The following is a 27,625-nucleotide window of genomic DNA, read 5'->3' as shown; positions in this document are numbered from 1 at the left end:
TTTAAGGGCCGCGAACCGGGCCACAGACATATGCGGAATGGGCAAACTCAGACCCGGGACCCGGTACCCCGTACCCGTACCCGTACCCGTCCCGTCCCTCCCTCCCCTCCCCTCCCCCCCACCACCTCCACCAGCCCCGTCCGCACCTCCACTCCACCTCATCTCCTGTAACCCATGAGCTCTAAAGCCAGCTCGGCCTCGGCCACTAACACGCCCAAGCGGCGACGCGGTGACGATGACGCCGGCCGGAGAGAGTCTGGAAAGAAGAGCAAGACGACGACAACGGCGACGACGATGACAACGGCCAAGGCCATGTCGGTGGAAGAGGCCAAGAAGGCGCTTGCTGTAGGCTTGGAGGTCACCCTGCACTGTACCAAGGGTGGGGCGTCCAAGTTCTGGACCGTCACCGTCGACGGTGAGGAAGTCGTGGTGGTCTTTGGCAAGATTGGATCGGCCGGCCAGGAGCGCATCGCCGACAAGGGCTCCACCGCTGCCGCCCTCGACCATGCCATCGCCCAGCTCGAGTCCAAGGTGCAGCCGAGCAAGGGATATGTCATTGTATCGGCAAGTGGTGGCGAGGCTGCCGCTGCCGCTGCGGGGGGCAAGGAGGGTGAGCCCGATGCCGAGAGCATCGATGCCCTGCTCGAGCGCATCTCCTCGAAGAAGCCCGCCGATCTGACGGCTGCGACACCTGGGGTGACCCGCGCCGACATCGACGCGTTTGAGGCACAATACAAGCGCAAGCTTCCGGCGCTCTACGCCTCGATTCTCCAGATCACTGATGGAATGATACTCGCGCTCAACGCCGTTCCGGCCGATCCGAATCCGTGGGCCAACGACCACGCTCCAGTCAATACACTGGCATCACTCTCGCAGCTCGGCGGGACAGACGAAGACGCCGAAGAATGGGAGCTGCCCGACGACATGCAGGGGAAGATCCTCATGATCGACGGCGATGGCCACGAGTGGATCATTCTCGACTACACCCGGCCCAACACTGCCGGCGAGCCGACCGTCGCCTACATTTCGCAGGAGAGTGATCCCGAGTGGAAGCGCTTCCGCATCGCCGACTCGTTTGCCGACCTCCTCTCTCGTCTTTACAAAGTCAATGCATGACAGCAAGCGTGACACTGTCCGTCTTGCCAGCGCAAACCAGATTGAACGTCGTTGGAGCGAGGGCGAGAGAGGGAGAGCGCAACGCCACTTGCCTTCCTTATGAGCTTTCACACTCAAACTGATCGAGTACGATCGTGTCCTTGCGCGCTGGATCTAATTCTGCGTGATGACACTGCTCTGATTGACCAGCCCCCCCGACTGCCAATGTCCCGCTCGCAGGCGCTGCCGCCGACCGGCCAATGACACCATCTTCGCGCGTTGAGGCAGGACACGCCCGCTGCGCCCAAGCCACCCCACCCCACGCTCCACGCCGCCCTCACCCCACCACCCCCACCCATATGTCGTCCACCGCAGAGCCGTGGGCGGCCACCGCTTCCGCGCTGCGCACCTACCTCCGTGCCCAACGGACGCTGGCGGGCCTCGTCCGCGGGCCAGCCTCGCCGCCGGGCTCTCCGGGCGGCCACGGCGCCGGAGCGTCGCGGGGCGATGCCCGCGCGGCTGTCAACGAGGCCCAGGCAAGGCTGGCGGCGGCGCTGGCGGCGCTGGCAGCAGATGTCACGGCCTGTGAAGATCCGCCGCACCGCCCGCTCGGCATGCTTGTCAAGTGCTGCCTGCCATCGCTCCCGCCTGCCCTCCTCACACTCGCGCTGCTCGTCGTGCGCAACGCCGCCGCCGCCCCGGACCATCAGCCTGCGCTGGATGCATTCGTTCCTCGTGCTCGCGCCCTCCTTGCCGACCCGCGCCTGCCCATCCGCGCCCGTGCCCTCGTTGTCACCCTCGTCGACGCTCTCGTCCGCTGGGATCTGGCGCCCGACTGGCTCGTCGCCTCGCTGGCCGCCGCCGCTGCCGCCACGGTCTCAACTGCTGTGGACAATGGCTCTCCTGAGCGCGCGGCCTTTGCACTCCTCCGTGGACTTTTCCGCACTCTTTCCAAGGCCCTCGTCGCCTCGCCGGCCGCCAAAGATGCGCTTGCTGCTTCGCCGCTCTTTCCGGCCCTCGCCGATCTCTGGCAGTGGGCGCTGCCGAAGCCCGAAGTCATGACCGGCGATGTTCTTGGTTCGGTTCTCGTTGACTCGGGTCGCCTCGCCCAGCTTGCCCTCTCGAATCACGAGCGCGCCAAAGACGCGGCGCGCGAGTCGGGTCTGCTCCTCGTCGCCCTGCGCGCCCTTTCGGGCCCGGATCCTGTAGCCAGGCTCCCGCCAGGCCTCGCCGTGGCGATGGCAGACACGCTCGGCAACGCAGCAACCGCCATGGGCAACAAGCCGTACCTCCACGAGGCCGGCGCGGTCATGCTCCTTGTTCAACTGCTCCACGCACCCAGCACCGCTCTGCAAACCGCGGCCGCCCGGGCGCTACACAATCTCGTCGCCCACAATGCGCCGGCCAAGGACGCCGTCCGCGATGTCGGCGGCCTTCTTGTCTTGCTCATGCTCACCGCCAAGGCCACCACCCCGCAGCTTGCACTCGCCGCCGCCACCGCCCTCGAGAACTGCACCGCCAACTCAGAGGCTAACAAGGCCGCGCTTGGCAAGCTCGCCGTGTTTGACCTCGCCAAGCCGATGCTTGTGTCGGCAGCATGGAAGATGCAAGATGTCGGCGCCAAGATTGTGGGCAACTGCGCGTCTCTGGCCGCCAACAAGTCGGCCATTGCGATGTCGGGTGCGCCCGCGGCGCTCGTCCCGCTCCTTGCCTCGCCCAAGACGCTTGTGGTCGAGTCGGCCACCCGCGCGCTTGCCAACTGCACGGCAGACTGCGTGCCGGTCAAGAAGCAGGTAGTGGCCGCTGGCGCTGTCGCCGCCGCCGCTACCCTGCTCGAGCCGGGCCACCCGGCCGGCACCCCGCCGATGCTGCGCCTCGTGCTGAAGACGCTCGGCAACGTGCTCACCTTGCGTGACGCCAAGTCTGCTGCCATTGACGCGGGGCTCTTCTCCAAGCTTCTCACCTTGCTCGGCCACTCGAAGCTTGGCGTCCGCCTCGCGGTTGTCCGTGGCCTCGAGGCCGCCGCCGCAGGCTCGACCATGGTCAAGGACCGCATCCGTCTACTTTCGGGCATTGGCCTGCTGGTCACCCGCATCGAGACAACCTTTACTGCCCTGGTGGGGCCGCCGGCCAAGCGGCCGACTGCCGCAACTCGCAAGCACCTTGCTGCCGAGCTGGCGGCGCTGGTCAAGCTCCTTGGTAACTGTGCCACCCTCCCCGAGTCCAAGGACACAGTCCGCGCCGACGGCGGCGTTGCCATTCTTGTCCGCCTCCTTGCTCACGCACTCAAGCCCGACACCGATGGAGGCAGCGTCCTCGGCACCACTCTCAAGGCGCTCCAGAACGTGACTGCCAACAACATGAAGAACAAGAAGATTGTGCGCAAGCAGGGCGGTGTCGTGCTGCTCGCCGACTACCTCCGCGACTTGGCCGCCGCGCTCCATGGCAAGTCCGCTCCGCTCGCGCCGGCCCACCTCGCCGTCCTCAAGGCACTCTCCAACTGCATCTCGATGTCGCCGCCGTCGCGGCTCGAGGCTGTCCGCAATTCGGTGGCAACTTCGCTCGGCACCGTCCTTGGCCTCGGCGTTGCCGCCGGTTCTGGCCTCCGCGTTGCGCTCATCCTGGTCCAGTCGCTTGTTTACGCACCGGCGGCCGCTGTCGACTCACCGCCCGAGTCGACCATTCTTGCTGCGCTCAGCAGCGCGGGCATCTTCCCCTGCCTTGTCGGCCTGCTTGATCCTGTCCTGTCCTCGCCATCGCAGACCCGCTCGACCGCCATCCTCCTCCTCGAGACTCTGCGCAAGGCCACGCTCGCCGAGCCCGAAGCCGTCAAGGCCGCGCTCGTCGCGCCGGCAGCTGCCAAGTCGCTTGCCGCCTGCCTCTCCGTCCTCGGCGCGTCGGCTAGCGAGATGGACGGGAGCTCGGGCTCGTCCGACCGCGCTGCGCCATGCGCCGAGAGCGTTCGGCTCACGCTCGCTGTCCTCCGCTTCCTCTGCTTGGTTGTGACGCGCACCTTTCCGCTCGTTGAGCGGCTTCAGGCGAGCGAGGCGTGGATGGCGACGCTCAAGCGGCTGTTATACGCATCGTCGGATGCTGTCGCTCGCTGGACCGACAACCTCATGCACGGTATGTCCGACGAGAAGGGCCTCGACGTTCGGCTTCTCCGACGCATTCCGGTCTTCACCATCTCGTCCGAGACGCCTGCCTCGGCGCTGGGCGCCGGCCCGGCCACTGTTGTTCCGGCCGGTCCCGACGTGCCGGCGCCGGTCTGTACCATCTGCTTTGAGGACCTTGCAGCTGGTGATCGCGCCCGCCGCCTGCCGTGCCTCCACGTCTTCCACGTCCTCTGCGTCGATACCTGGCTCTTCTGCAACTCGCGATGCCCCGTCTGCATGGGCTCTGTTGGCGACCAGCTCTCGGCCATGCACGACATGATTGTCACCTCGCCAACACCTGCCGCCGCGGCTGTCCCAGCGTCTTAGCCCGCCCCGCCACACCCGCCCGGCCCCATCACCAGCACACCAATCCGTGCCATGACGGTGTTGGCATCCATAACCCATGGCCGACCACGCTCTCCTCACTCACTTCTATGGCCAACTAAACCCCTTCCTTCACCCGATCACGATCCCGATCGCCCTCCCCCCTCAGTCGCCCCAACCCCATCCATCCTGCTCTGCTCACCTCTTCCCGAGCCACGCCTCACCGCTTCCCCACCACCAGTGCCACCAGCACCACCACCCACACCCCTCTATACCACCCTCCATCCTCACTCCTCCCATGTGGCGCCGCATGCCCTCACCAGCCGTGCGGCTGTGGCCAGCGGCGCTGAGTGCCCTGGGCGCCACCCGGACCTTTGGCGCGTCACAAGGCGCGGCGGCAGGGGGCAGCAAGGCGGCGACGGGCAAGGGCAAGGGCAAGGGCAAGAAGAAAGCAGGGAAGGGCAAGAAGGCGGCGGCGGAAAAGGGCGGGCGCAAGCTGGAAGAGGTCTACACCCGTAAGACGCCGCGCGAGCACGTCCTCCTCCGCCCGGACACCTACATCGGATCGGTGGAGCGGCAGGCCGGGCCGGCGTGGGTGGTGGCCGACAATCCGCTGCGCCTCGCGAGGGAGAACCTCGAGTATGTGCCCGGTCTGGGACAGATAGTCGACGAGCTGCTGGTCAATGCTGCAGACAACGCTGCTCGGGATCCGTCGATGCGCCAGCTGCGGATCTGGGCCGACGACGCCGGAGCCGGCGAGTTTGCCGTCTACAACGACGGCGCAGGCATCCCCATCGCCACACATGCCAAGGAGAACATCCCCATTCCGCAGATGGTCTTTGGCTCGCTGCTCTCGGGCTCCAACTTTGACGACTCGGTGGCCAAGACAACCGGCGGCCGCAACGGGTACGGCGCCAAACTCGCCAACATCTTTGCCTCCTCCTTCCGCGTCACCACCCGCGACGCCGGCGCCATCTACTCGCAAGCCTGGTCCGAGAACATGACACAGGTCAGCGAGCCCGTCATTGTCCAGCTCGACGACGGCGCGCTCGAGACGGCGGCGTCAGCCCGCACCCTGTTGGCCAACTCGAGCCTCCTGGACGTCCATCCGGCTCTGAGCCGGCTGCCGGCCGCCGCGCTCGCCGCTCCATCGTTCACCTACGTCTCGTTCACCCCGACCTGCCCAAGTTCTCGATGGCCTCGCTCGAAGGCGACGACGTCATGGCCTACGTCCGCAAGCGCGCCTTTGACCTCGCCGCCGTACTCGGCCCGCACGTCCGCGTCTTTTACAACGGCGACCGGATTCCGGTCTCCGACTTTAAGTCGTACATCTCGCTGTTCCAGGCCGAGTCAGGCGCGACGGCCCAGAGCGCCGAGGCTGTGGCCACCCTCGCGCCGCACCCGCGCTGGACCATCGGTCTCGCGCTCGCGCCCGAGGGTGCCGGATTTACCCACGCATCGTTTGTCAACGGCATCTCGACGCCGCGCGGCGGGCGCCACGTCGACTACGTCACCGATCAAGTGACCAAAGGCATGGCTGCTGTTCTGACCAAGTCTCACCCCGAGGTCAGCATCACACCAGCCCACATCAAGGCCTCACTGCTCGTCTTTGTCAGGGCCTCGATCGCCAACCCGACGTTCGACTCGCAGACCAAGGACTTTCTCACCACCAAGATCCGCGACTTTGGCTCGTCGTTCTCGCTCACCCCGACCGCGCTGCGCAAGGCCCTCAATGCCGCGCCCGAGCTCAAGGCCGGGATTCTCGAGCGGGCCCAGGCCAAGTCGGCCTCGTCACTCTCGCGCAAGATGTCTGCCACCAAAAAGCGCCGCCTGACCGGCATCCCAAAGCTGGAGGACGCTAACCTCGCTGGCTCGCCAAAATCGGAGGCATGCACCCTCATCCTCACCGAAGGCGACTCGGCCAAGGCGCTTGCGGTAGCAGGCCTTTCGGTCGTCGGCCGCGAGTCATACGGCGTCTTTCCGCTCAAGGGCAAGCTGCTCAACGTCCGCGATGCGTCGCAGACCGCGCTGGCCGGCAACGCCGAACTCGCCAACATCATCCGCATCCTCGGGCTCAAGCTCGACGCAGACTACTCGACGCCTGCCGCCCGCGCCTCGCTCCGCTACGGCCGAGTCATGCTCATGACCGACCAAGACGTCGACGGCTCGCACATCAAGGGCCTCTTCCTCAACTTTATGCACTTTTTCTTCCCAGCCCTCGCCTCCTCGCCCGGCTTTCTCGTCCAATTCATCACGCCCATCGTCAAGGCCCGCTACACCGGGCTGGCCGGCTCCGCGCCGAAACTACGCGAGCGAGTCTTCTTCACCATGCCCGAGTTTGAGGCGTTCAAGGCAAGCATGCCCAACGCAGAGCTTGCCAAAGACTGGGCCATCAAGTACTACAAGGGCCTCGGAACGTCGTCGGCGGCCGAGGCCAAGTCGTACTTTGCCCAGCTGGACGCCCACCTGGTGCCGTTCACCTGGGATCCACCCGCCGCCGCTGCCGAGGACCCTGGCGCGCTGCTCGACATGGCCTTCCGCAAGTCGCGCGCCGAGGACCGCAAGGCCTGGCTCGAGTCGACGTCGGCCCACGCCGCTCACAACGCTGCCCCGCTCTACACCGCAGACGGGCTCTCGGTCCACGACTTTATCAACCGCGAGCTCATTCTCTTCTCCATGGCCGACAACGTGCGGTCGATTCCGTCGGCGGTCGACGGCCTCAAGCCAGGCCAGCGCAAGGTTCTCCACGCCTCGCGCAAGCGCAAGCTCTGGCGCGCCGAGCTCAAGGTCGCGCAGCTGGCGGCGTACGTCGCCGAGTCGACCGGCTACCACCACGGCGAGGCCTCGCTTGCCTCGACCATCATCGGTCTTGCCCAGGACTACGTTGGTGCGAACAACATCAACTTGCTACTCCCGCTGGGTCAGTTTGGTACCCGCTTGCAAGGCGGAAAGGACGCGGCCTCGCCGCGGTACATCTTCACCCGCCTCTCACCGCTCGCCCAGCCGCTGCTCCCGCTCGCCGACGATCCGGTCCTCGACCACGTCGTCGACGATTCAGGCGTCCCCGTCGAGCCAGTTCACTACCTGCCGGTCATCCCTTCGCTACTGGTCAACGGCGCAGAGGGCATCGGAACCGGGTGGTCGACCTCGATTCCGTCGTTCTCGCCGCGCGACCTCATCGCTGCCGTCCGCGCCCGGATTGCCGGCAAGCCGCTCCCGCCACTTGTCCCTTGGACACGCGGCTTCAAGGGCAGCCTCGTCCCGGTCACCCGCGGCAAGTCGGTGACCGGCTACAAGGTCCACGGTTTGGTCGACCGGCCCGATCCGCAGACGGCCATAATTTCGGAGCTTCCGCTCGGATCGTGGACCCAGAACTACAAGGAGTGGTTGGAGAAGCAGGTGGCGCTGACCGAAGCCGAGGGCGTCGAGTCGGCGGCCTCGCTCGTGGCGGGCTACACCGAGGGCCACACCGACGTCGATGTGGCGTTCGAGGTCACGCTCACCCCCGCTGCCGCTGAGCTCTCGGACAGCGAGCTGCTCGCCAAGCTCAAGCTCGTCGGCTCGCTCTCGCTCACCAACATGCATGCCTTTGACAGCGCGGGCAAGATGACCCGCTTCGCCTCGCCGCACGGCATCATCGATGCCTTTTACCACGCCCGGCTCGAGGGCTACTACGCCCGCCGACAGCACCTCATCGACTCGCTGACGAGCGATGTGACCAAGACAAAGGTCCAGCTCGCTTTTGTCGACGGTGTCTCGGCCGGTGACATCGACCTCGCTGCACCCGAGCTCGACGAGGCTGCAGTCGTCGCCGGCCTCTCGGCACGCGCCGGCAGCACCGTCGACGCCGAGGCGCTCGCCACGCTGCTCTCTCTTCCGCTCTCGTCACTGACGGCGAAGCGGCGCTCCGCGCTCCAGGCCAGGCTCGAGCGGCTGGAGAACGAGTTGGCCGAGATCAAGGCTGCTTCGCCAGAGGACCTGTGGATTGCCGACCTCGACGCGCTCGAAGCTGCGCTTGACGGCGCTCACGGTCTCTGACCAAATGAAAGGAACGGCGTCTAGGAGGCCGAGTCGGGAACAAAGAGTGGAGACTGGCAAAAGTCACACTGCTCGGCGACAACAGCAGCCTCAAAGTCCTGGGCAGCCTTGGGGAAGTTGTCCCATGCAATCATGCCGCGGACCCGCGAGCAGGCGTGGCAAGCAAACGAGGCCGAGCCGAGCGTCGACTGGTAGACGAGGATGAGGTCGCGCATGGCGCGGAAGACCTCTGCCCGCTCGGGATTGTCCTTGCACAGCGCCTTGTTCTCGTCGATGAGCGAGCGGAGCTTGTCCTTGGTCAGCCGGTGCTTGTCGCGGAGCGAGATGATCCGCGCCTCGAGCTTGGCCATTCGCTCCGGGTCGTGGGCAGGCGCCTCTTCGTAGTCGCGGAGCTGGATGCGCGCATCTCGGAGGGCAGCTCGGAGGGCGTTGCGGTCAGTGCGGAACTTGACGAGGACTTCCTTGTGCTCGCACAGCTCGACCGACAGTTGGTCGATGTTGTTGAGCGCGGTGGTGAGGTGCGACTCGAGCTCAAGGATCCGCGCCGACTGCTCGTTGCACGTCTTCTCGAGCACGCCCACTCGCTGTTCGTACGTCCGCCGCAGGCCAGCCATCTGCTCCTGAGCCATCGAGTCGGATCGCGACGATGACGCCACCTGGGTCTGAAGCGCGGCGCAGTTGTGCTCAGCCCGCTCAGCGCGGGCCTCGGCACTGGCGACCTGACCGCGCAGCTGAGCCTCGGACGTCTCCAGCGACTCGAGCTGAGCCTCGAGCTCGGCCACAACTTCAGAAAGCCGGGTCACGTATCGTTCGTTCTCGGAAGCCGATGCCTGTAGCGTTTCGAGCGCAGCCTGCGAGAGAGCGAGCTCATCCTCGGGCGCAACGGCAGCGCTGGTCTGCGCGGCGGCGTGAGCGACTCGGCAGTGGTCGGTCTGTGCGCTTGCATCAAAGACGACTGGTGGCGGAGGCGGCGGAGGCGGCGTGGGAGAGCGCATCATGCGGAGCGCAAGAACACCGTCGAGGTGGGCGAGGGCGGTGTCGACGAGAGCGTGTAGATCGTTGTGCAGCGAGCGGCCCGATGCCGAGCGATGCAGCTCCTGGCCGATCGGTGATGGCGGCGCCCGGAGCGCACCCGTGGCCGACGCCACTTTGAGCTGAGCACACAGCGTGTGGAGCTTGAGTCGCAACCCAGCGAGAGAGTCAGCGTTTGCCGTCGCCGCCGCCACCGCCGCCGCCGACCGCGGGCTCAGCACCGGCGGCGTGTTCTCATCAGGCCCGGGCGACAGCCTTGCCAGCGGATGGCTCAGCGACGGATACAGCGCAGCGGCTGGCGATGGCGAAGGAGCCGTATTCAAAACGTATGGAGAAGAGGTGGGCACGTCGGATGCGGGCGAGACTCCTCCCGCAGCCGCTCCTGTGCCGCCATCCGCTGCTCCTGCCGTGGCCCCGCTCTCCCTCCGAGGCCGTCCCGCCGCCAGCGACGACCGCAAGCTCTGGTTCTGTCGCAGCAGGGCCCGTGCCAGTATGGCGTCCGCCTGCCGCTTGTACTCGGCTGCGCGTGACATACGCCCAGGGGTGGGAGGGGTGGGAGGGGTTGGGAGAGTGGAGCGGGGGGGGGGGGGGGGGGGAGGGGGGCCTTTGGCGCCAATGGCAATGGCGATTTGGGTGGTTGGGCCGACAGGCAGGCGCGGCGGCTGGCGGCTGGTGGTTTGCACCGATGGCAGCAGATAGTTAAGGGCAAGAAGGGGGGGGGGGGGGGGGGATTGATTTCTTCCACTCCTTCTACTTCTACTTCTTCTTCTCCTTCTTCTACTTCTTCTTCCTCCGATCATCCGACGGCAGAGGGTCGGTGGAAGGACGGCGGCGGAACAGGCAGTAACAGCTACTGCACGCGCTGCGTACACACTGCTTAGTTGAGGGCCGAATCCTTGGTGACGTCGTGGATGGCGGCGATGAGGTGGTCGACGTTGGACGAGTTGACACCAGCCATGGAGATGCGGCCGTCGGCGGTGAGGTAGACTGCGTGGTCGGCGGCGAGCGCGGCGACATGGTCGGCGGTGAGGCCCGAGTAGCAGAACATGCCGATCTGGTCGGTGATGTGCGACCAGTTGTGCGGCGAGCCGGCGGCGGCGAGGCCATTGCGGAGGGTAGTGCGGACATCGATGATGCGGTCGGCCATGTCGGCGACCTCTGTGAGCCAGAGGGCGTGCAGCTCGGGAGAGGAGAGGTCGGTCTCGACAATGCGGGCACCGTAGATGGGCGGGTTCGAGTACATGGGCCGGATGAGGATCTTAGCCTGCGACTCGACGGCGGTGGCCTGCTCAGGCGTCGAGGTGACAAAGATGAGGGCGCCGGTCCGCTCGCCGTAGAGGCCCATGTTCTTGGCAAACGAAGTGCAGAGGATGAGGTCGTGGCCATCGGCAACGAGGGTGCGGACGGCAGCGGCATCGGCGTCGACGTCGCCCGAGGCAAAGCCCTGGTACGCCATGTCCACAAGCGGGAAGAGGCCCTTGTCGGCGAGGCAGGCCGAGATCTCGCGCCACTGCTCAAGCGACGGGTCGACGCCTGTCGGGTTGTGGGCGCAGGCGTGGAGGAGGACAGGCGTTCCGGCCTCAAGCTTGCTCAGGTCGTCCATCATACCGGCAAAGTCCAGCCCGTTGTTCTCGGGCGAGTAGTAGCGGTAGCGGACGACGTCGAGGCCAGCGTGCTTGGCAATGGGGATGTGGTTGCCCCAGGTGGGATCGGGCATGGCGATGGCCGACGCCCCGGCGCCGCCCTTGCCCAGCCACTGAGCGGCAAAGGCCATGGCCACCCGATTGGCGCCCGTGCCCGAGATCGACTGCAGAGCGGCGACGCGGCCATCAGCCAGGGCTGGGCAGTTGTCGCCGAGGGCGAGCTTGGCGGCGAGCGGCGGAAAGGCGGCGACACCACCAATGCCTGCGTACTCATGGTCGAGACCAGCATTAGTGATCATGGTCTCAGCCTTGCGCACGCACTTGAGCACATGTGGCCGCCCATCGTCGTCGCGGTAGGCGCCCACGCCCAGGTTCATCTTGGTCTCCCGGCTGTCGGCCGCCCATGCCGCCGTCACACCCAAAATGGGGTCAGCAGGGCCCATGGGGACGCCGGCAAAGGCCGACGCACAGCGCCACCATCCTCCGCGAGTAGAGCTACTAGCCAAGCGAGCTGCAGAGAGCATAATGTTTTCGGTAGTGTGGGGAAGTGGGGGTGGGTGGGGCGTGGAGTGGGGGGTGGAGTGGGGGGGGGTGGGGGGTGGGGGGGTGGACCACTACCGACGTGGCAGGCGGTGGAATTGGTGACGGTCACGAGGGGGGGGGGGAGGGGGGGGGTGGATGGCGGGGGGTTGCGATACGGTGTATGTCGATGCACATCGGTGGCTGGAGGGCGGCGGAGAGGAAGGGATCATTCTTCCATGGCTATGGTGGCGCCCGAGGCTGAGGATGCGATCGAGAGGAGGCGAGCGCTCGGGCATGGCGTTCTGGCCGCACCCTGGCTGCAGCCGGCCGGGATCCGGGCGGGCTCTGGCTAAATCATCTCAACAAAGTTGGACGGAATCTCACCGTAGACCTCGCCGTTACGCCCATAGTACCACACCCCGTCCATCAGGTCCGTGATCTCGAGCATGTCGCCTTGGGCAAACGGCAGTTCGCCCTCGTTGTCGCCAGCAAAGTCGGCGATGGCACGCGCACGGGCAACAACTGTAGTCTCGTCACTGGCCGTATCATCAGTGGGAGGCTTGGACTCTGCGGCGGCTGCTGCTGCTGCTGCGGGCTCGTCGTCGGGAATGTCGTCGCCAAACGGGTTGCCGTCAGCAGCAGCGGCGGGCGCGGCAGCAGTGGCGGGCGCGGCAGCAGCGGCGGCGGCAGGCGCAGCGGCGGCATGCACGGGCTCATCGGCAAACGGATCGTCAGCGAACGGGTTGTCGTCGGCGGCAGGCGCAGGCTCTGCGGGTGGAGCGCTGGCCACAGGCACCGTGCTGGCCTCCTCGGTGTCGAACGGGTTCAGACCGGCACCTGATGCAGTGGTGGCGTGGAGCGCGGCCGTGTTGTCCTCGTCAAACATGTCGATGGCAGCATCGGCGGCCGAGGCCACGGCGGTGCGGGCGTACTTGCGCCCACCGCCGGTCCCATCCAGCTCCTCGCACCGGGCGTGGAGGTCCGAGTACACCCGAGTGCCAAGCTTGCATAGGGCGAGCGTGGCCGCGGCGTTGGCACGAGTGGCCTTGATCAGCTCGCGCGAGGTGAATGACTCGCACTCGTCGGTCAGCTGCTCGGCAAGCTCGCGCGCCGATCGAAGGTCGGCCTCGGCGAGCGAGACGCCCTCCTCAAGCTGGCTACGCTTGGCCTCAAAGTTTGCCTTGCCCTGCGCCTTGGCCAGCTTGGACTGCGCGGACTCCAGGTTAGCCTCGGCTTTGGCCAGTGCCTTCTTAGCCGAGTCGCGTGCACGCTCCTTCTCCAGCACCTCTGCCCACACAGCAGCATACTGCCCGCGCGCCTCGCCGTACTCTGCCAAGGCATCAGCCCACTGTGCGTCGGCCTGCGACTCCATCTGCGCGTAAGCTAGGAGCGTCGACGACTCGGTCGTGTCGCCCCACGCCCGCGAATGCTCTGTTGCCGCCCGCAACGTCTCTGCCGATTTGACCAGCACCTTTGCCACATCCCGCTCTTCTTCGATCTGTGCATGGGAGGAGGCCGCCGTGCTGTGATGTGAGGAGGTTGTGCGCAGGTGCGGAAGGGAGGAGGAAGCAGGAGGAGGGGAGGTAGGGGGAGGTGGGGAGGGGAGGGGGGAGGAAGGAGAGGGAGGGGGAGGGGAGGCAAGGGGTAGTGGTGGCGGTGGCACGCGTGTCGATCAAAGGGGGGGAAGGGGAGGGGAAGAGCGACTGCCTAGCAGCGCACCTGAACAGGCAAGGGCAAGGCAGGGAGTAGGGTGCAGGGGAAGAGAAGAGAGGGGGGGGGGGGTACCTTGTGGTGGAGGTCCTGGTGGATGGACCGGGTCACTGTGCGCTTGGCCTTGCGGAACGCCTTCATGCTTGCCAAGTGAGAGAGGGGAGTGTGGCTGGGTCGCGTGTATCGCCGACAGCGCGGGCACAGAGGACGGGCATGGCCTGAAAGTGGGGGAGAGAGGGGGGGAGGGGGGGGAAGACTGCTTGTTGCTTTTGTCTTTAAACCTGTACTTAGGCACGGACAGCAAAGACGCGGTCCGGGTACTGCATGGCGCGCTTGGCGACACGGTTGGTCTTGAGGTTCTTCTGCTTGTAGGTGAGGGCCTGGCGGATGGCGCGGGTCTTCTTCGGGCGGAGGTCGAGCGGCTTGTACTTGGACTCGGCGTAGAACTTGCGGAGCGAAGCCTTCTTCTTCTGCGAGATGACCGTAAGGACGCGGGCGATGGCCTTGCGCACAATGCGGATCTGCGTCAGCTTGACGGCAGAGCCCGAGGTGACCTTGGCCACGCGGAGCTGAGCGAGCTCATTGCGGTACTGCGCGAGCTGCTTCTCGAGTTCCTCCTTGTTCTCGTTGCGGAGCAGATGAGCCTTGACCTTGACTGTATCGTCGCACACATTCTTGGTGAGTCTCCGCCTCTCTGCCTCCCTGCTGCCGCCTTGCCCGTCACCACCGCCACCGCCTCACACACCGGCTGGGATGGCGGCTCGCCTGGACCGCGGCGGCTGCTACGACGACGCGTGGTCTCCGCAGCCCGCACAACTCGACACACACCTTGGTATGAGCATTATACACGTCGTACGGGGCATGCCTGGTCGGTCCTGCCCCGCACCGGCCGCATACCCTCGGTCGGAAGGCGGCGAGCGCCGTCAAACACAAAAATGAAAAATGGCATCGGACGCCCACAGCCGCCGCCGACAGCCATGCACAGTCGCCTATACAGAGCACCAAGTCACCGCGAGCACATAAACACCACCAAGCATGTGCGATGATGTGTGAACATGCCCACTGTGGCTGTAGAGCCTCCTACTCGGAGTCTTTCTCCCCCTTGCCCCTACTATTGGCTCTTCACGTACCCATTGTGTGATGCGAGACGAGTTCGACGTTGTTCGGACGAAAAGTGAGAAACACCAATCGCCAGCCCACTATTCGCGCGAGCTCAATTCGTTTGCTCCCCCACCGCCACCGCCAATACCAACCCGACTCGGTCACCGCCAACTTGCGACCCAAAAAAAAAGAAAAGGAATACCGTTGCCACCCGCCCGATCCCCACGCGTACAGAGCGAAAAAAAGTGTCCTGATGCGCAGAAGACTTCATATCACGTTCCCTCCTCCCTCCTTTTGCCGCTGTCCCCTCCCCCGCAACACACACACGCACGCACGCACACACCACACTCTCTCTTCCGAAACACCGCGCGCGCGCTCTCTATCTCCACACAGATACACGCACGCAAAGTCCCTCTTCTCTGTCCCTCTCAGCCCCGGCGTCATGGACGCGACCCCCACGTTGTCTGTCGCCCTCGTGGTGGTGCTGGTTCTGGCTGTTGGAGTGGTCGGCCAGCCCCCAGCGCGCAACTTTGTGGTTGACATTCTGTCCCCAAGCCCACACTTGGAGGGCTCCGTCACAGAGCTGGAGACCTGGTTTTCTGATGGTGAATGCAGCGACGGCCATGAAGTCAAGATCACAGTCACTGCAGGACCCAACTCCAAAGTCGGCACCTCGAGTACTGGCCCATGGCTGGGCAGCCTCGATCTCGCTGGCTTCTCAGTTTTCCCGGATACGCCGCCGGGCTCGGGCGCTCGAGTTTTCGTTCTCCATGACAACCTCGACAACATCGATTCTGGCTCGCGGAACGAGTTCATCAAGTTTGCGGATCCACTCTGGGTCGGAGCCCCTCCGCCCGGTCCTGCACCTCCCAGTCACTGCTTCTTTGTGCGGGCGCCAGGGCTTACTGGTCCTGGTCGGAGCGACGCTTCCGTTCCGATCAACGTTGTTGACGACGACGTCGCCGAGGTGCTCATCTCGGGCCTGCCGGCCACCAAGTTGACCATTCCCGAGGGAAGCTCGTCGTCGTTCTCGGTCTGGCTCGGCTCGGAGCCGTCGAGTGGCTCGGTCGACGTCAAAGTGGTTGTGGCAGGCCCGGCGATCTCGCCGCAGCAACTTGCTTTCACCTCACCGCCAGGTCCGCCGTTGCACACGCTCACCTTTACCACTGCCAACTACATGAATCCGCAGGTGGTCACACTGTACGCGGTCGAGGACAACATCGATGCCGACCCATACGACTTTGATCTGAAGCTCGAGCCCACGGGCGCGGCAGAGTACGGCCCCATGCAGGACAAGGCCATCGCTGGCAAGTACACGCTCGGCAACAACGATGTGGCGAACATTGTCATCTCGGCTGTGTCGGCGTCGTCGACACCTGAGAACGGCGCTGATATCACGTACACGATTGTTCTGGCGACTAGGCCACTTGGGGATGTCACCGTGTCCTTGGCCTCGGACGACACCTCCGAGTGCTCGGTGACCCCGTCGCTCCTCTTTACACCGGCCAACTACATCGTGCCACAGCAGGTTGTCATCTCCCCGCAGATCGACAATGTCGACGACGGGCCGCAGTCATGCAGCATTCGGCACAATGTGACGTCGGACATCGACGTCAAGTACGACAACTTTGTCCTCGCCGACATCACGGTCACCATCGCTGACGTCGACACGGCCGCAGTCCTCTTTTCCACGTTTTCACCGTCGGACATCATCACCGAAAGCACATCGACCTCTACCACGGTCCAGTTGGGCTCTCGGCCGCTCGGCACGGTCAACGTCTCACTCTCGTCGAGCGATGTCGGCGAAGCCGAAATCCTGCCGCCATGGCTAGTCTTTACTGCAAGCGATTGGAACACGCCGCAGCCAGTGACTGTCTTTGGTGTCGACGACTTTGTTGTTGACGGCACTCAAGCGGTCACTATCTCGTTCGGCCCGGTGTCATCGTCGGACGTGCTTGAGCCGTACCAAGGCCTGCCTGCCGTGACTGACGAAGTTACAGTCCAGAACGTCGACGTGCCAGCCGTGCTCGTCGGCGTCGCCGGCATCCCAACGAACCAGCTGCTGGAGGACGGTCCAGTGGTGGTGCTGACCGTCGAGCTCGGTGTGGCGCCGGTTCCCGATGTCCTTGTCAACGTCTCTGTGAGCGTCAACGACACCATCCACGCTTCAATCTCACCGTCGGTGGTCTCGTTCACCAACGCAGACTGGAACGTGAAGCAGAACGTTGTGCTCTCGCCGATCGACAATGAGCGCGCCGAGGACAACGTTGGCATCGTTGTCAGTATCGAAAACACCGTCTCGGACTCTTCGGTTTACCACAACGTGCAGCCGACGCCGTCGCAGATGCCATTCGACTTTATCAACGACGACATCGCCAGTGTCGTTGTCGAGTGCGTGTCATGGCCTGCAAGTGTAGCGGAAGGTGCTTCATTTGAGTTTTCGGCCTCGCTGGCGACCGAGCCAAGTGCCGACGTGGACGTGGCATTTGCTCTCGACGCGCCCGGCTCGCAAGCCGTCATCAGCCCGTCGGCCGCGACGCTCTTGGCGTCGGAGTGGCGGCGGCCGGCCAACTTTACAGTGAGCGTGGTGGAAGAGACCGTGTTTGATCTTACGACGAGTGTCACTGTCTCGATGGCGAGCGCGGTCTCGGCCGACGAGTTCTACCAGGGCCTCGGCCCATCGGCTGTGGGAGCCAGCTTTCCGTACACTTTTTCCGCCATTGACAACGAGGTTCAGACAAGTGTGGTCAGCATTGCGCCGAGCGCTGTGGCGACCAAGCTGTCCAGCATCCGTATCCAATTTGACAACCCGATCCTCCCGCTCTACCAGTCGTCGATGGAAGCCGCATTCTCGCTGACCGATACGACAGCCGACGGCATTGTGCCAGTCTCCCTCTCGTGGCAAAGTGCGACCGAGCTCGTCGCGCTTCCGGTGAGCCCGATGATCAAGAACCGGCAGTACGCGGTGCTGGTCAACGCGTCGGTGGCCGAATCGATGACCGGGCTTGTCGATGGGACGGCGGCGTTCCGGGTTGTTGAGCTCCTTGCGTTCTTTGAACCGAGCGACGGGGCAACCGGCGTCGAGCTCGACGCCGACGTGGTGGTCTTTTTGGTGCGACGATGAACGTCGACCTGACCAGCGAGGCAATCTACGCGGTGCGAGCCGATGTGAGCGATGTACCTGCCAATCGCATTGCCGGTGTGTGGAGCTGGTCGGAGAACGGCAACGTGGCGCGGTTTACGCCGGCAAGCCCACTGGAGGACACAGTGACGTACAACCTCGTGTTTGGCGCCAATGTAACGACAGTGGTAACCACCGACCTGCCGGACCTGCTTCAGCTGGGGCGGACGCTGACGTACTCGTTCACGACGGCCGTCATTCCACCGCAGGTGGAGGCGATGACACCGGTCGACGACGCGGTCGGAGTGGCTCTAGAATCAACTGTCGTCATCGAGTTTGACGAGGTTATCGACCGCGCGGCGTCAGCGAACAGCGTGGTGCTGCGCTACGACTCGGACGGCGACGATGTCGGCGACACCGCTGTGTCTGCAGTCGAGACTTGGACGAGCGGGGCGAGTGGCGAGGTGCTAACGCTGACGCCGGTGAGCGCCCTGGTCGGCGACGTCGTCCACGAAGTGGTTGTTCAGAGCGTGTTTGACGTGCCAGGCAACGCTATCGCGCCGGTCACGTTCCGGTTCCGAACCAAGGACCTCGCAGCGCCGCAAGTGGTGGGTCACACGCCGCAATCTGGCGTGGGCTCGGTTGAGGTCGACTCAGTGGTGGAGATCACGTTCTCGGAGGCCATGAACCAGCAGACGACAACGGCTGCGGTCCGGCTGTATGCAGTTCCGCTTGACGGCACCGACCGGGTGCGGATCGATCAGGTGTCTCCAGTCTGGCTCTCGGAGAGCCTGCTCCAGCTGACGCCCGACGCAGAGCTTGATGCCGTGGCTCGGTACATGGTGGAGATTGTGACGGACGCGACCGACTTGTCGGGCAACTCGTTGGCGAGTGTGTACAGCTTTAGCTTCCGAACCGTGTGCGGCGAGGCTATGTACGCCGAGGCCGGGACTGGCGAGTGCGTGTGCGGACTTGGACTGTATGGCCCTCCGAACGGCCCATGCGTGACATGCCCGCCAAACGGCGAGTGCCTGGGCGGACGATCAAGTCCGTTCCCGCAGGCTGGCTTCACGTCGTCGCCGAACAACCCGCTGCTGTTCCAGCCGTGCGTGCCGCGCGAGGCGTGCCTGCGCAACAACACCTGCGCGACTGGGTACCAAGGCTCGAGCTGCGCCGAGTGCTCCAAGGGCACGCCGCGGTACTACCGGCTCTCGTCGCGATGCGTCAAGTGCCCTGACGACGCGTGGATGCGGTGGTCGGCGTTCTCGCTGGTTGTTGTGCTCGCTGCTGGTGGCCTCCTTGGTGGCCTGGCGTACTTTTCGCGGTCGATGGTCAAGTCTGGCATCAAGAAGTACCGCAAGTCGTGGGCGTCGCGGATGGCGGTTGTCTCGATCGGACTCAACTTTTGGCAGATCATTGCGGTGATGGCATCGTTCAAGCTCCGGTGGCCGTCTGCAGTCCTGAAGGTCTTTGACTTTTTCTCTGTTCTCAACTTTAACGTCGACCTGCTTGCCACCGACTGCTCTGTCGAGTACCCGTACGCGTTCAAGTGGGGTGTGACGATGGCGGCTCCACTCCTGCTGGGCACTGTGTACATTGCGCTTGTGCTCTTCTCGCGGCTGCTGTGCTCGGTGGTCTCGCGACGGCACCGTGGAATCCCGTGGTGGCTGGTGGGCACTTCGATGGTGACGGTGGCGTCATTTGCGTATATGTTCCTCTCTGCCAAGGCCGTCGAGTTCTTTGACTGCACGCAGCAGGCCGATGGGCGATACCTGCTCGATGCGGATCCGTCGCTCGAGTGCTACCAACCGTGGTGGATGGACATGCTGCCTGCAGGCATTGCAGCCGTGGTGGTGTACGTCATGGGCATTCCGGCTACCTTTCTTCTCCTCATTCTCAAGTACCGGTCGTCGCTGGAGGACACCAAGTCTGCCGGCTTTCGGGTCTTTGGCATCATCTCGTCGCGGTTCCGGCCGTCGCTGGCGTGGTACGAGCTCATTGTCATCATGCGCAAGCTCTTTATTGCTGTGGCGATGATGACGTTCTCCGAGTCGCCGCCGGTCCAGGCGATGATTGCGCAGCTCGCGCTCCTGGTGGCGCTTGCCGTCCAGCAGCGGTACGTGCCGTTCAACTCGGTGGCATGCAACATGGTCGAGTCAGCGCTGCTCTTTGCCTCGCTTGTGGTCCTCGTCTTTGGGCAGGTCTTTTACACTCAGCAGTCGAACATGCTCGGGTATGTCACCATTGCCATCATCATTGCGTGCTCGGCCGCAGTGTTCGTGGTAGTCTTCCACGCCTTTTCTTCCGGCACAACCACACGATGAAGGTTGCGCCTGAAAAGGGCAGCACACCCGAGGACGCGGTTGCGCTCGATCTCTTTGCAGGCGCGCACGACCACCATCCGGGCGTCTCGCTGGCGATGCAAAAGCGGCTGACGCAGTCGGTGGCTGGCGCGTCGCTCCCGCGGCCACACTACAGCGAGGGCGGCAAGCTATCACGGCAGGTGAGCGACAAGTCCTCGCCGTCGCTGGCAGCGTCGTCGTCGCAGCCGATCCGGGCCAACGCCTCGATCTTTTCGTCGAGTCGGAGTCGACGGTCTCATCGACGTCAACATCGACATAAACTGCTCACAATGGGTCAGGTTCCTCATCAGACGACTCGTAGCTCGGCACAGGACACATGGTGGCATCGTCGTCGGCAAGACGAGCGATGAGCTCGGCCTTGCGGCCGCTAACCTTGAGGCCACGGGCGCGGAGCTCTGTCTTGAGCTCAGCAACCTTGAGCTTGTTGACGGTTTTTCCGGCACGTCTGGTGACGCACGGTACGGCGGCGGCCCGTCGTCGGCATCATCGCCGTCGTTGTCGTCGTCGGTGGGAGGAGGCGGCGGGAGGACGCCAGCATCAAGATCGGCGACGTGAGCTGCTAGCTGCTCTGCGTACGCCACCTGGTCTTGCCACCGCAGATCGGTAAACCCGTCGAGCTGGTTCACATCCCGCAACTTGTACGTTGTCGGGCGCATCTTGAGCTGCTTGTGAAAGAAGCAAGGGCTGGCGTGGTAGTGGAGCGTCATGATCCCGTCATACTGTCCCATCATCGCCCAGCAAACGTCACGGCCCATGATGAGTTGGTGGCGACGCCATTCATCAGCGACAGCACATGGGCATGAGCATCCATACATCCATCTCCACCATGATCAGCACCATGAGTCAGCATCCCCCCCCTCCCTTCCTTCCCTCTCTGATTCCCCCTTGGCCAGCTGCTGCGTACAAAGGGCGAAGGGACAGACCGGCTGATGCGGAGCGCATCCTTGGCAATGGCTGCCTTGCACCACTTGCACTTTGCTCGCCCTGTGGGCGCATATCCAATGCTGAGGCAGACCGACGACACCCGCGTGTCCGCCATGACCCCACTCAGCAGCAGCAGCAGCAGCAGCAGAGTCAAGTGCACCCTCGCGCCGTACACGCTAGCCGACTCGCCCCTGCTCGGTAACAGGCCAGACATCGGGCTGATCCGGTGCCGCAACCAGACCAGACTGATCCGATGCCGCAACCAGGCCAGACTGATCCGGTGCCGCAACCAGGCCAGACTGATCCGGTGCCGCAACCAGGCCAGACTGATCCGATGCCGCAACCAGGCCAGACTGATCCGGTGCCGCAACCAGGCCAGACTGATCCGGTGCCGCAACCAGGCCAGACTGATCCGGTGCCGCAACCAGGCCAGACTAGGCCAGACATCGGGCTGATCTGGTGCCGCAACCAGGCCAGACTGATCCGATGCCGCAACCAGGCCAGACTGATCCGATGCCGCAACCAGGCCAGACCAGGCCAGACATCGGGCTGATCCGATGCCGCAACCAGGCCAGACATCGGGCGGTCGAGATCGGAGGCCGAGATGGGCTGTATCTGTCGCCAGCCGCAGCCAGCCCTGGCTGCGGCTGGCAGCAGTGGCCAGCGGTGGCCGACAAGCAGGGCGTGTTGCGGGAGGGCGACAGGCGACACGGCTCTCTACCGCAGCAGAGCAGGAAGCAGGGACAGGTGCAAGAGGCTTGCATGGCGGCGCGGTGCTTGACGTGGTGCGGAGCGGGCCGGTGGGCGGCGGGACGGTGGACGGCTGCTGCGCCGACTGTGGGTGTGGCGGCGGGTGCTGCGCCGACGGCGGCGACAGGCAGCCGATGGCGGTGGATGGCAATCGGCAGATGGCGTGGGATACGGGCAGCGTCGACAGGGCCGGCGATGGGAGCGGCGGAGGGGGACGAGGAGGGCAAGGGCAAGGGAAAGCTGGAGGCCGGGACGGCGCGGTTTGAGGACATTGTCAACTACTGGGTGGCCCTCGACGAGGCAACCAAGAAGGAGTTGGTCGCCGAGGCGACCAAGGTGGTCAAGCGGCCCGATCCGGCCATGCGGGCAAAGCTCGATGTCGTCTACGCCGACATCAAGAACCTGTGGGGCTTTGACGTTCGCGGCGCCATCAAGGCCGCGTCAATGCTCTCGGCTTTTAAGCTCTTCTGAGCTCCAGGTCCGAACGCCTGCGGCGCTCTCGACCGCAATGCCCTTGCAGGTTTACAGTTGTGCCACGGAGCGCGGGTACTCACTTAAAGAGGGAGAAGCCAGTCCAGGCAAAGTCGAGATAGCGCCTGCCGCAATCGAGCGCGTTAAGGGCTTCAAGGGCGTCGGCCGGCAGCTGCAGGTCGATGGAGGCAGCGTTCTCGACGATGCGAGCTGGCGAGACCGACTTGGGGATGACCGACGAGCCCTGGGCCAGGTTCCAGGCGAGGAGGACCTGTGCGCGGGTAGCACCGACGGCGGCGGCCACGTCTGCGACGACCGGGTGCTCCAGAAGCGGCGGCGGGGCGCCGGGGGCAGCGTGGGCGTCGAGCGACGCGTTGCCCAGCGGCGAGTAGGCGATGATCTGGATGCCGTGCTCTGCGGCCCAGGAAGCGTGCTCGGTCTGGGGAAGGTACGGGTGGCGCTCGATCTGGTTGACGGCCGGAATAACAGAGGCCGAGCCGAGCAGGTCGTTGAGGGTGAGGGTGGGCATGTTGGAGACACCGATGGCACGGGTGAGGCCTGCCGCAAGCACAGATTCCATGCCAGCCCAGGTCTCTGCCAGCGGAATGTGGACAATCTCGACGCTAGCCTCGTTGCCCCCGTCCTCAGGCGCGCGCTTGCGGAGGGCGACAGGGACGTGGATGAGGTACAGATCAAGATGGTCCAGTCCGAGCCGCTCCAGACTCCGCTCGAGGGCGGGCGCCACGTTGTCTGTGCCGTGCGAGGTGCACCAGAGCTTGGAGGTGACAAAGACGTCATCGCGCGTAACAACGCCATCGGCGATGGCCGCCGCCAGCGCGAGGCCCACCTCGCCCTCGTTGCCGTACACCGAGGCGCAGTCGATGTGCCTGTAGCCTGCGGCGAGAGCAGCAGTGACGGCAGCGCCCACCGCGCCCGGCTCGGCCTGCCACGTGCCGAGACCCATCCGCGGCATGGCCACCCCGTTGTTCAGCTCGACCGTAGTCCCTAGGCCCGCAACATGCCCCTCTGCCCGCGATGTGCCCGAGATCGTGCGGGCGGCCGAAGTGGTGGTGGCAGCCGAGACAGGCCGCAGTGGGTGGCGCGGGAGTGCCCGGGTAAGAGCACGCAGTAGTGCGGACATGGAAGGAGGGAGGTGTGGGGGGACGAGGGGGAAGGGGGAGGGGGGAGGGGGGGGGGGGGGGGGGGGCAACAGGCAGTCGGATTGTTCTGTTCGGTGCCTTTGTCGGCTTTGGGTGGAGAGCCTCTCAGTCATTCGTCCCTCGTCAGCCAGCCACCCATCGCCCACCAGCCAGCACCCATCACCCATCAGCCACCCATCGCCCACCAGCCAGCACCCATCACCCATCCACCCATCACCCACCCATCACCCACCACCCACCAGCCACCCCACCCACCACCCACCAGCCACCACCCACCCCAACCCACCACCCACCCCAACCCACCCCACCCCACCCCACCACCCAACAACCACACATGTCGTCCGACGCAACCGGGCGCATGGTGTGCCACTACGAGGTATGGAATTTTGATGCAAGGGCCTGCTGTGGCTATGAGCAGGAGGAGCAGGAGCAGGAGGATGGCTCAGGATCAGCTCTGATCAGCTCTGATCAGCTCTGATCTGATCTGATCTCGCTGTCCCACCCACACCACAACCACCCCCCCCCCCCATCATCCCCCCCCCCCCGGCTCCGCCCCCATCTCACCCTCCTCCCCTCTCCCCTCCTGACTGTGCAGCTACTGGGCCTGCAACTGGACGCATCGGAAGCAGCCATCAAGAAGGCGTATCGGGCACTGGCTAGGGAGTGGCATCCGGACAAGAACCTGCATCGGGCGGAGGAGGCCCATGCTTTCTTCCAGCGCATCCAGGCGGCGTACGAGACGCTGTCGGATCCCGACGAGCGAGCGTGGTACGATGAGCATCGCATCTCCATCCTCCATGGGGGCGCTGGATCGAGTGGCGGCGGCAATGGCGACGGCGACGCTGTTCTCGTCAACGTCTGGCCCTTCTTCTCCTCCTCGTCATATTCGTCGTTTGATGATGCCGACGACGACTCGTTCTACGCTGTCATGGGCGGGCTGTTTGAGGCGCTCAACCGCGAAGAGGTCGACCTTGCCGCGCCCGATATCAAGCCGCGGACCCGTCCGACGTTTGGTGGATCGCAGGCGGCTCCCGAGACCGTCCGCGCCTTTTACTCGGCGTGGAACGCGTTCACCACCGCAAAGTCCTTTGCATGGGTCGATATCTACGACCTGCGGACCGCGCCAAATCGCCAGATCAAGCGCGCTGCCAGGAAGAAGAACGACAAGGCCCGCAACAAGGCGCGAATCGAGCACAACGAGCTCATTCGCTCTCTGGTCAAGTCGGTCGCCCGCCGCGACCCGCGCATGATCGCCCTCGAGAAGGAACGTGCACGCCGTGCTGCACAAGAGGCCAAGACCAAGGCCGAGCGCAAGGCCTCCGCCCTTGCCCGCGCCAAAGCCAACGCTGAGACCCGCCGCGCTCAAGCCAAGGCTGCCCGCGAGGTTTGGGAGGCCCAAATGATGGAGGAGATGGACTCGGACGAGTTTGCCGCCCTCTACGACGACAACTACTCCATCTACGACCGCGTCGACACCTCGGCCAGCGCTTCGGTGGCTCCCAGCGCCGCAGCTGCCGCTACTGGCGCTAACTCTGCCTCGGGCGACGACGCGACCATCGTCTACGAGTGCGAGCTCTGCTCCAAGAGCTTTGGCACCATCGGCCAGCTCCGCAACCACAATAACTCCAAGAAGCACAAGAAAAAGGCCGCCGCTGAGGCCCAACTCCGCGCCGCTGCCGCGGGCGCCGCCCTGGAGCAGGTCATCGGCAACGGCGCCGATGACCAGGTGCTCTCGGCTCCGGCCACACCGGTGGAATCGCCGGCGGCCACGCCGCAGCGTCACTAGACGAGCCGCCTCCCGCAGCTGCGGCACAGCCGACGCAGCCGGCGCAGCCCCCTGCGCCGTCGATCGCACCGGCCGACATTGTCGACGCCGACGGCAGGCCGTGGTGCCCACTGTGCAAGACAAAGTTCAAGTCGCCGGGCCAGCTCTCGAACCACCTTAACTCGAAGAAGCACAAGCGCAAGGCAGCGCAGGTGCGTGAGGCCATGCTCGCCGCCGACGCCGCTGATGGCGCCGGCGCCGACACCGGGTTTGTGTACATGGACACAGCGCGGAACGAGACCCACGTCCCGCACACGTCATCGAGTGCGGCGCTGGAGCGCGCGACCGTGACCGAGGACCAGCCCGACCGAGCCGTGACCGAGAAGCGCCGGCCCCGCCGTCGCAAGAAGGGCAAGGGCGCTGCCGCGCAGTGGCAGTGCAGTGTGTGTCTCACCCAGTTCCCAACCCGCAACGCCATGTTCAAGCACATCAATGCCGAGGGCCACGCGGCGGCGCGATGAGGCTGCGCTGCACGTGTCTACCGACAACTTGCACCACCACGGTTGTGTTACTCTTACTCGTACTCCTCGTACGAGTCGTACTCGTACTCGTCGTTGTTCTCGCGAAGCCAGGTGAGGAAGCGGTCGGCGTGGTCGAGAATGGCAACGTCGTCGCCCTCCTCCTTGACCAGGTCGGCCCAGGCGAGGATGGCGTTGCGCGAGAGGATGTCGTCTTCGTAGAGGAGCTGGAGCGGGATGTGCGAGACGGCCATAAACTCGGGGTGGGCCATGGCGTAGTCCTGGAACGAGATGCAGAGATCGGTCTCGTCGTCGCGCGAGAGATCGCCCTGAAACTTGCGCAACAGCGGGCTCCACTTGCCGAGCATGGCCTTGGTCGAGTTGATTGGATCCTTGGCGTCGACAGCGCCGAGCAGCCAGACAAGGATGGCGGTGGAGACGTCAGCGACGGTACGGTCAAAAGCGAGCTTGAGCGAGGCAATCTCGACAGCGACATTCTCAACTTCGTGGTTTTCAGTCGCGCCGCGGTCCATGGTCGCTACCATCTCGCGCATAAAGTGCGAATGCGGGTCGTAGTTGCCGTCGTCGAGCGAGTCGTCGGATGCGGTCGACTCCGAGTCGCTCTCGTCGTCAAGGTCGTGGACGGTGGCGATGTGGCGGCGGAGGACAAGCGACGAGTCCTGGCACGGGTCGTCGTACACGCGGCCGACGCCGCCGGCGCCGACGTCGGCGTGCAGGCTGCTGGGCACAGCCGAGGCGCGCGACGGTGAGGAGCGGGCGAGAAAAGCGGCGGCGTGCGGCGAAGAGGCGAGCGGTGACGAGGCGAGCTCGCCCGAGTCCGAGGCAAACGACGAGGCGTCGTCAAACGACGACGACGGCGCGGCGGTGGTGATCTTGGTCGACGGCGGAACAACGTGACCGGCGCCGATGACAACATTGTACGAGACGATCGAGCCGGGCGAGACGACGGCACCGGCGCGGAGGACAGCGCCCGAGGCAATGATGGATGACTCGACCGTGACATCGGCTTCGATGGTAACCGAGTCCCAGATGTAGCAGCCGACGAGCTTGACGCCCTTGCCAATGACGCAGTTGCGGCCGATGATGCAGCCCTCGACCGACGCGCCTTCGGCAATGCACGTTCCACGGCCGATGACCGTGTCGCCGCCGACAACTGACGAGCGGGCGAGAGTGACACCCTGCTCGCGATAGACGTTGTGGCGGGCGTGGCGATAGAGCGACGAGTTCATAAAGTTCGAGTCCGGCACCAGCGGAAAGGTCCACCGGTGGACAACGTCGAGCGAGACGGCGGCGTAGGTCTTGAGGCACTGGATGCGGGCGGCGTAGTGCGAGGAGACAATGTGGGCAAAGACCTTGTTGCCGAGAATCTCGGCGCCGAGAATGCCGCGCACAAAGTCGGAGCGCAAGTCCGAGTAGTCAAAGTTGTCCGAAAACAGCATGAGCACCTCGGGTGCGCAGATGTCGATAAAGGTGTCCAGCAGATCATGGCGGAGCTCGAGTTTGGGCACCTCGGTGAAGAGCCGGACGTCGAGATCAATCTTGGACGACTCGACCTCGGACGAGAAGTAGACCACCTCGGACGTCTCTGTGTTGAGCCCGACAATGACGTCATCGTTGAGCGAGCGGGTACGGTGCGACGGCGCCACCTTTTTGTACACCGAAGTCATGATGGCGCCCTTGTCGGCCTCCCGGCGCCTCTTATGCTCGGCGATGACGGGGCGGAGGTCGAGGTTGGAGACGACGTCGCCGGCCACGAGGACAAAGTCGCCCGAGATGACATCCCTGGAGTCCATATCCCGCAGGGCATCACCAATAGTGATGCACTGAGTGTTGATGATGGTGGTAACAGTGACCTTGGACGAGGCCTTGGTCCACTTTGAGCCATCCAGATGGGCCGAGATGAGCTCGGGAT

The 27,625-nt window shown here is 64.7% G+C and overlaps 11 protein-coding genes across 11 annotated transcripts in view; 4 read left to right on the top strand and 7 right to left on the bottom strand.

The window, feature by feature from the left end:
• Positions 1–174: 174 nt before the first annotated feature.
• On the top strand, positions 175–8,637 carry AMSG_11950 (uncharacterized protein; the record flags this gene model as incomplete). Its single annotated transcript, XM_013901996.1, has 4 exons — positions 175–1,093; positions 1,471–4,570; positions 4,983–5,676; positions 5,763–8,637. 4 exons carry the CDS (start codon positions 175–177, stop codon positions 8,610–8,612), a joined length of 7,563 nt encoding a protein of 2,520 aa, XP_013757450.1. The 3' UTR covers positions 8,613–8,637.
• AMSG_06190 (uncharacterized protein) lies at positions 8,633–10,177 on the bottom strand (the record flags this gene model as incomplete). The annotated part of the gene is made up of 2 exons (XM_013901921.1): positions 8,633–9,914; positions 10,095–10,177. 2 exons carry the CDS (start codon positions 10,175–10,177, stop codon positions 8,633–8,635), a joined length of 1,365 nt encoding a protein of 454 aa, XP_013757375.1.
• A 344-nt stretch (positions 10,178–10,521) lies between these two features.
• AMSG_06189 (aspartate aminotransferase) lies at positions 10,522–11,664 on the bottom strand (the record flags this gene model as incomplete). The annotated part of the gene is made up of 1 exon (XM_013901920.1): positions 10,522–11,664. One exon carries the CDS (start codon positions 11,662–11,664, stop codon positions 10,522–10,524), a length of 1,143 nt encoding a protein of 380 aa, XP_013757374.1.
• Positions 11,665–12,002: 338 nt separating this feature from the next.
• On the bottom strand, positions 12,003–13,666 carry AMSG_06188 (uncharacterized protein). The gene is made up of 2 exons (XM_013901919.1): positions 13,595–13,666; positions 12,003–13,307 (listed from the first exon to the last, which is right to left on the bottom strand). The coding sequence occupies exons 1-2, from the start codon at positions 13,658–13,660 to the stop codon at positions 12,159–12,161; spliced, it is 1,215 nt and encodes a 404-aa protein (XP_013757373.1). The 5' UTR covers positions 13,661–13,666; the 3' UTR covers positions 12,003–12,158.
• A 110-nt stretch (positions 13,667–13,776) lies between these two features.
• AMSG_06187 (ribosomal protein L35) lies at positions 13,777–14,679 on the bottom strand. The gene is made up of 2 exons (XM_013901918.1): positions 14,650–14,679; positions 13,777–14,174 (listed from the first exon to the last, which is right to left on the bottom strand). The coding sequence occupies exons 1-2, from the start codon at positions 14,651–14,653 to the stop codon at positions 13,807–13,809; spliced, it is 372 nt and encodes a 123-aa protein (XP_013757372.1). The 5' UTR covers positions 14,654–14,679; the 3' UTR covers positions 13,777–13,806.
• Positions 14,680–14,970: 291 nt separating this feature from the next.
• AMSG_06186 (uncharacterized protein) lies at positions 14,971–20,659 on the top strand (the record flags this gene model as incomplete). Its single annotated transcript, XM_013901917.1, has 4 exons — positions 14,971–17,723; positions 17,765–20,023; positions 20,068–20,318; positions 20,416–20,659. Exons 1-4 carry the CDS (start codon positions 15,063–15,065, stop codon positions 20,657–20,659), a joined length of 5,415 nt encoding a protein of 1,804 aa, XP_013757371.1. The 5' UTR covers positions 14,971–15,062.
• Positions 20,660–21,204: 545 nt separating this feature from the next.
• On the bottom strand, positions 21,205–21,573 carry AMSG_06185 (uncharacterized protein; the record flags this gene model as incomplete). Its single annotated transcript, XM_013901916.1, has 2 exons — positions 21,205–21,462; positions 21,535–21,573. 2 exons carry the CDS (start codon positions 21,571–21,573, stop codon positions 21,205–21,207), a joined length of 297 nt encoding a protein of 98 aa, XP_013757370.1.
• A 363-nt stretch (positions 21,574–21,936) lies between these two features.
• AMSG_06184 (uncharacterized protein) lies at positions 21,937–22,249 on the top strand (the record flags this gene model as incomplete). The annotated part of the gene is made up of 2 exons (XM_013901915.1): positions 21,937–21,957; positions 21,998–22,249. 2 exons carry the CDS (start codon positions 21,937–21,939, stop codon positions 22,247–22,249), a joined length of 273 nt encoding a protein of 90 aa, XP_013757369.1.
• A 79-nt stretch (positions 22,250–22,328) lies between these two features.
• AMSG_06183 (aldehyde reductase) lies at positions 22,329–23,390 on the bottom strand (the record flags this gene model as incomplete). The annotated part of the gene is made up of 1 exon (XM_013901914.1): positions 22,329–23,390. One exon carries the CDS (start codon positions 23,388–23,390, stop codon positions 22,329–22,331), a length of 1,062 nt encoding a protein of 353 aa, XP_013757368.1.
• Positions 23,391–23,743: 353 nt separating this feature from the next.
• AMSG_06182 (uncharacterized protein) lies at positions 23,744–25,695 on the top strand (the record flags this gene model as incomplete). The annotated part of the gene is made up of 3 exons (XM_013901913.1): positions 23,744–23,785; positions 24,005–25,187; positions 25,214–25,695. 3 exons carry the CDS (start codon positions 23,744–23,746, stop codon positions 25,693–25,695), a joined length of 1,707 nt encoding a protein of 568 aa, XP_013757367.1.
• Positions 25,696–25,723: 28 nt separating this feature from the next.
• AMSG_06181 (translation initiation factor eIF-2B subunit epsilon) overlaps positions 25,724–27,625 on the bottom strand; it is a gene marked incomplete at its 5' end in the record, with an annotated part of 2,695 nt that continues 793 nt past the window's right edge. The window contains one exon of the mRNA XM_013901912.1: positions 25,724–27,617. Coding sequence (XP_013757366.1) covers positions 25,749–27,617 — 1,869 coding nt within the window. The 3' untranslated portion in view covers positions 25,724–25,748. The remainder of the gene's footprint in view (positions 27,618–27,625) is intronic.

This window comes from Thecamonas trahens, assembly GCF_000142905.1.
Source record: "Thecamonas trahens ATCC 50062 unplaced genomic scaffold supercont1.26, whole genome shotgun sequence".
Lineage (NCBI taxonomy): Eukaryota > Apusomonadida > Apusomonadidae > Thecamonas > Thecamonas trahens.
The sequence above is the reverse complement of the archived record's forward strand: the minus strand, read 5'-3'. Positions and strand labels throughout refer to the sequence as shown.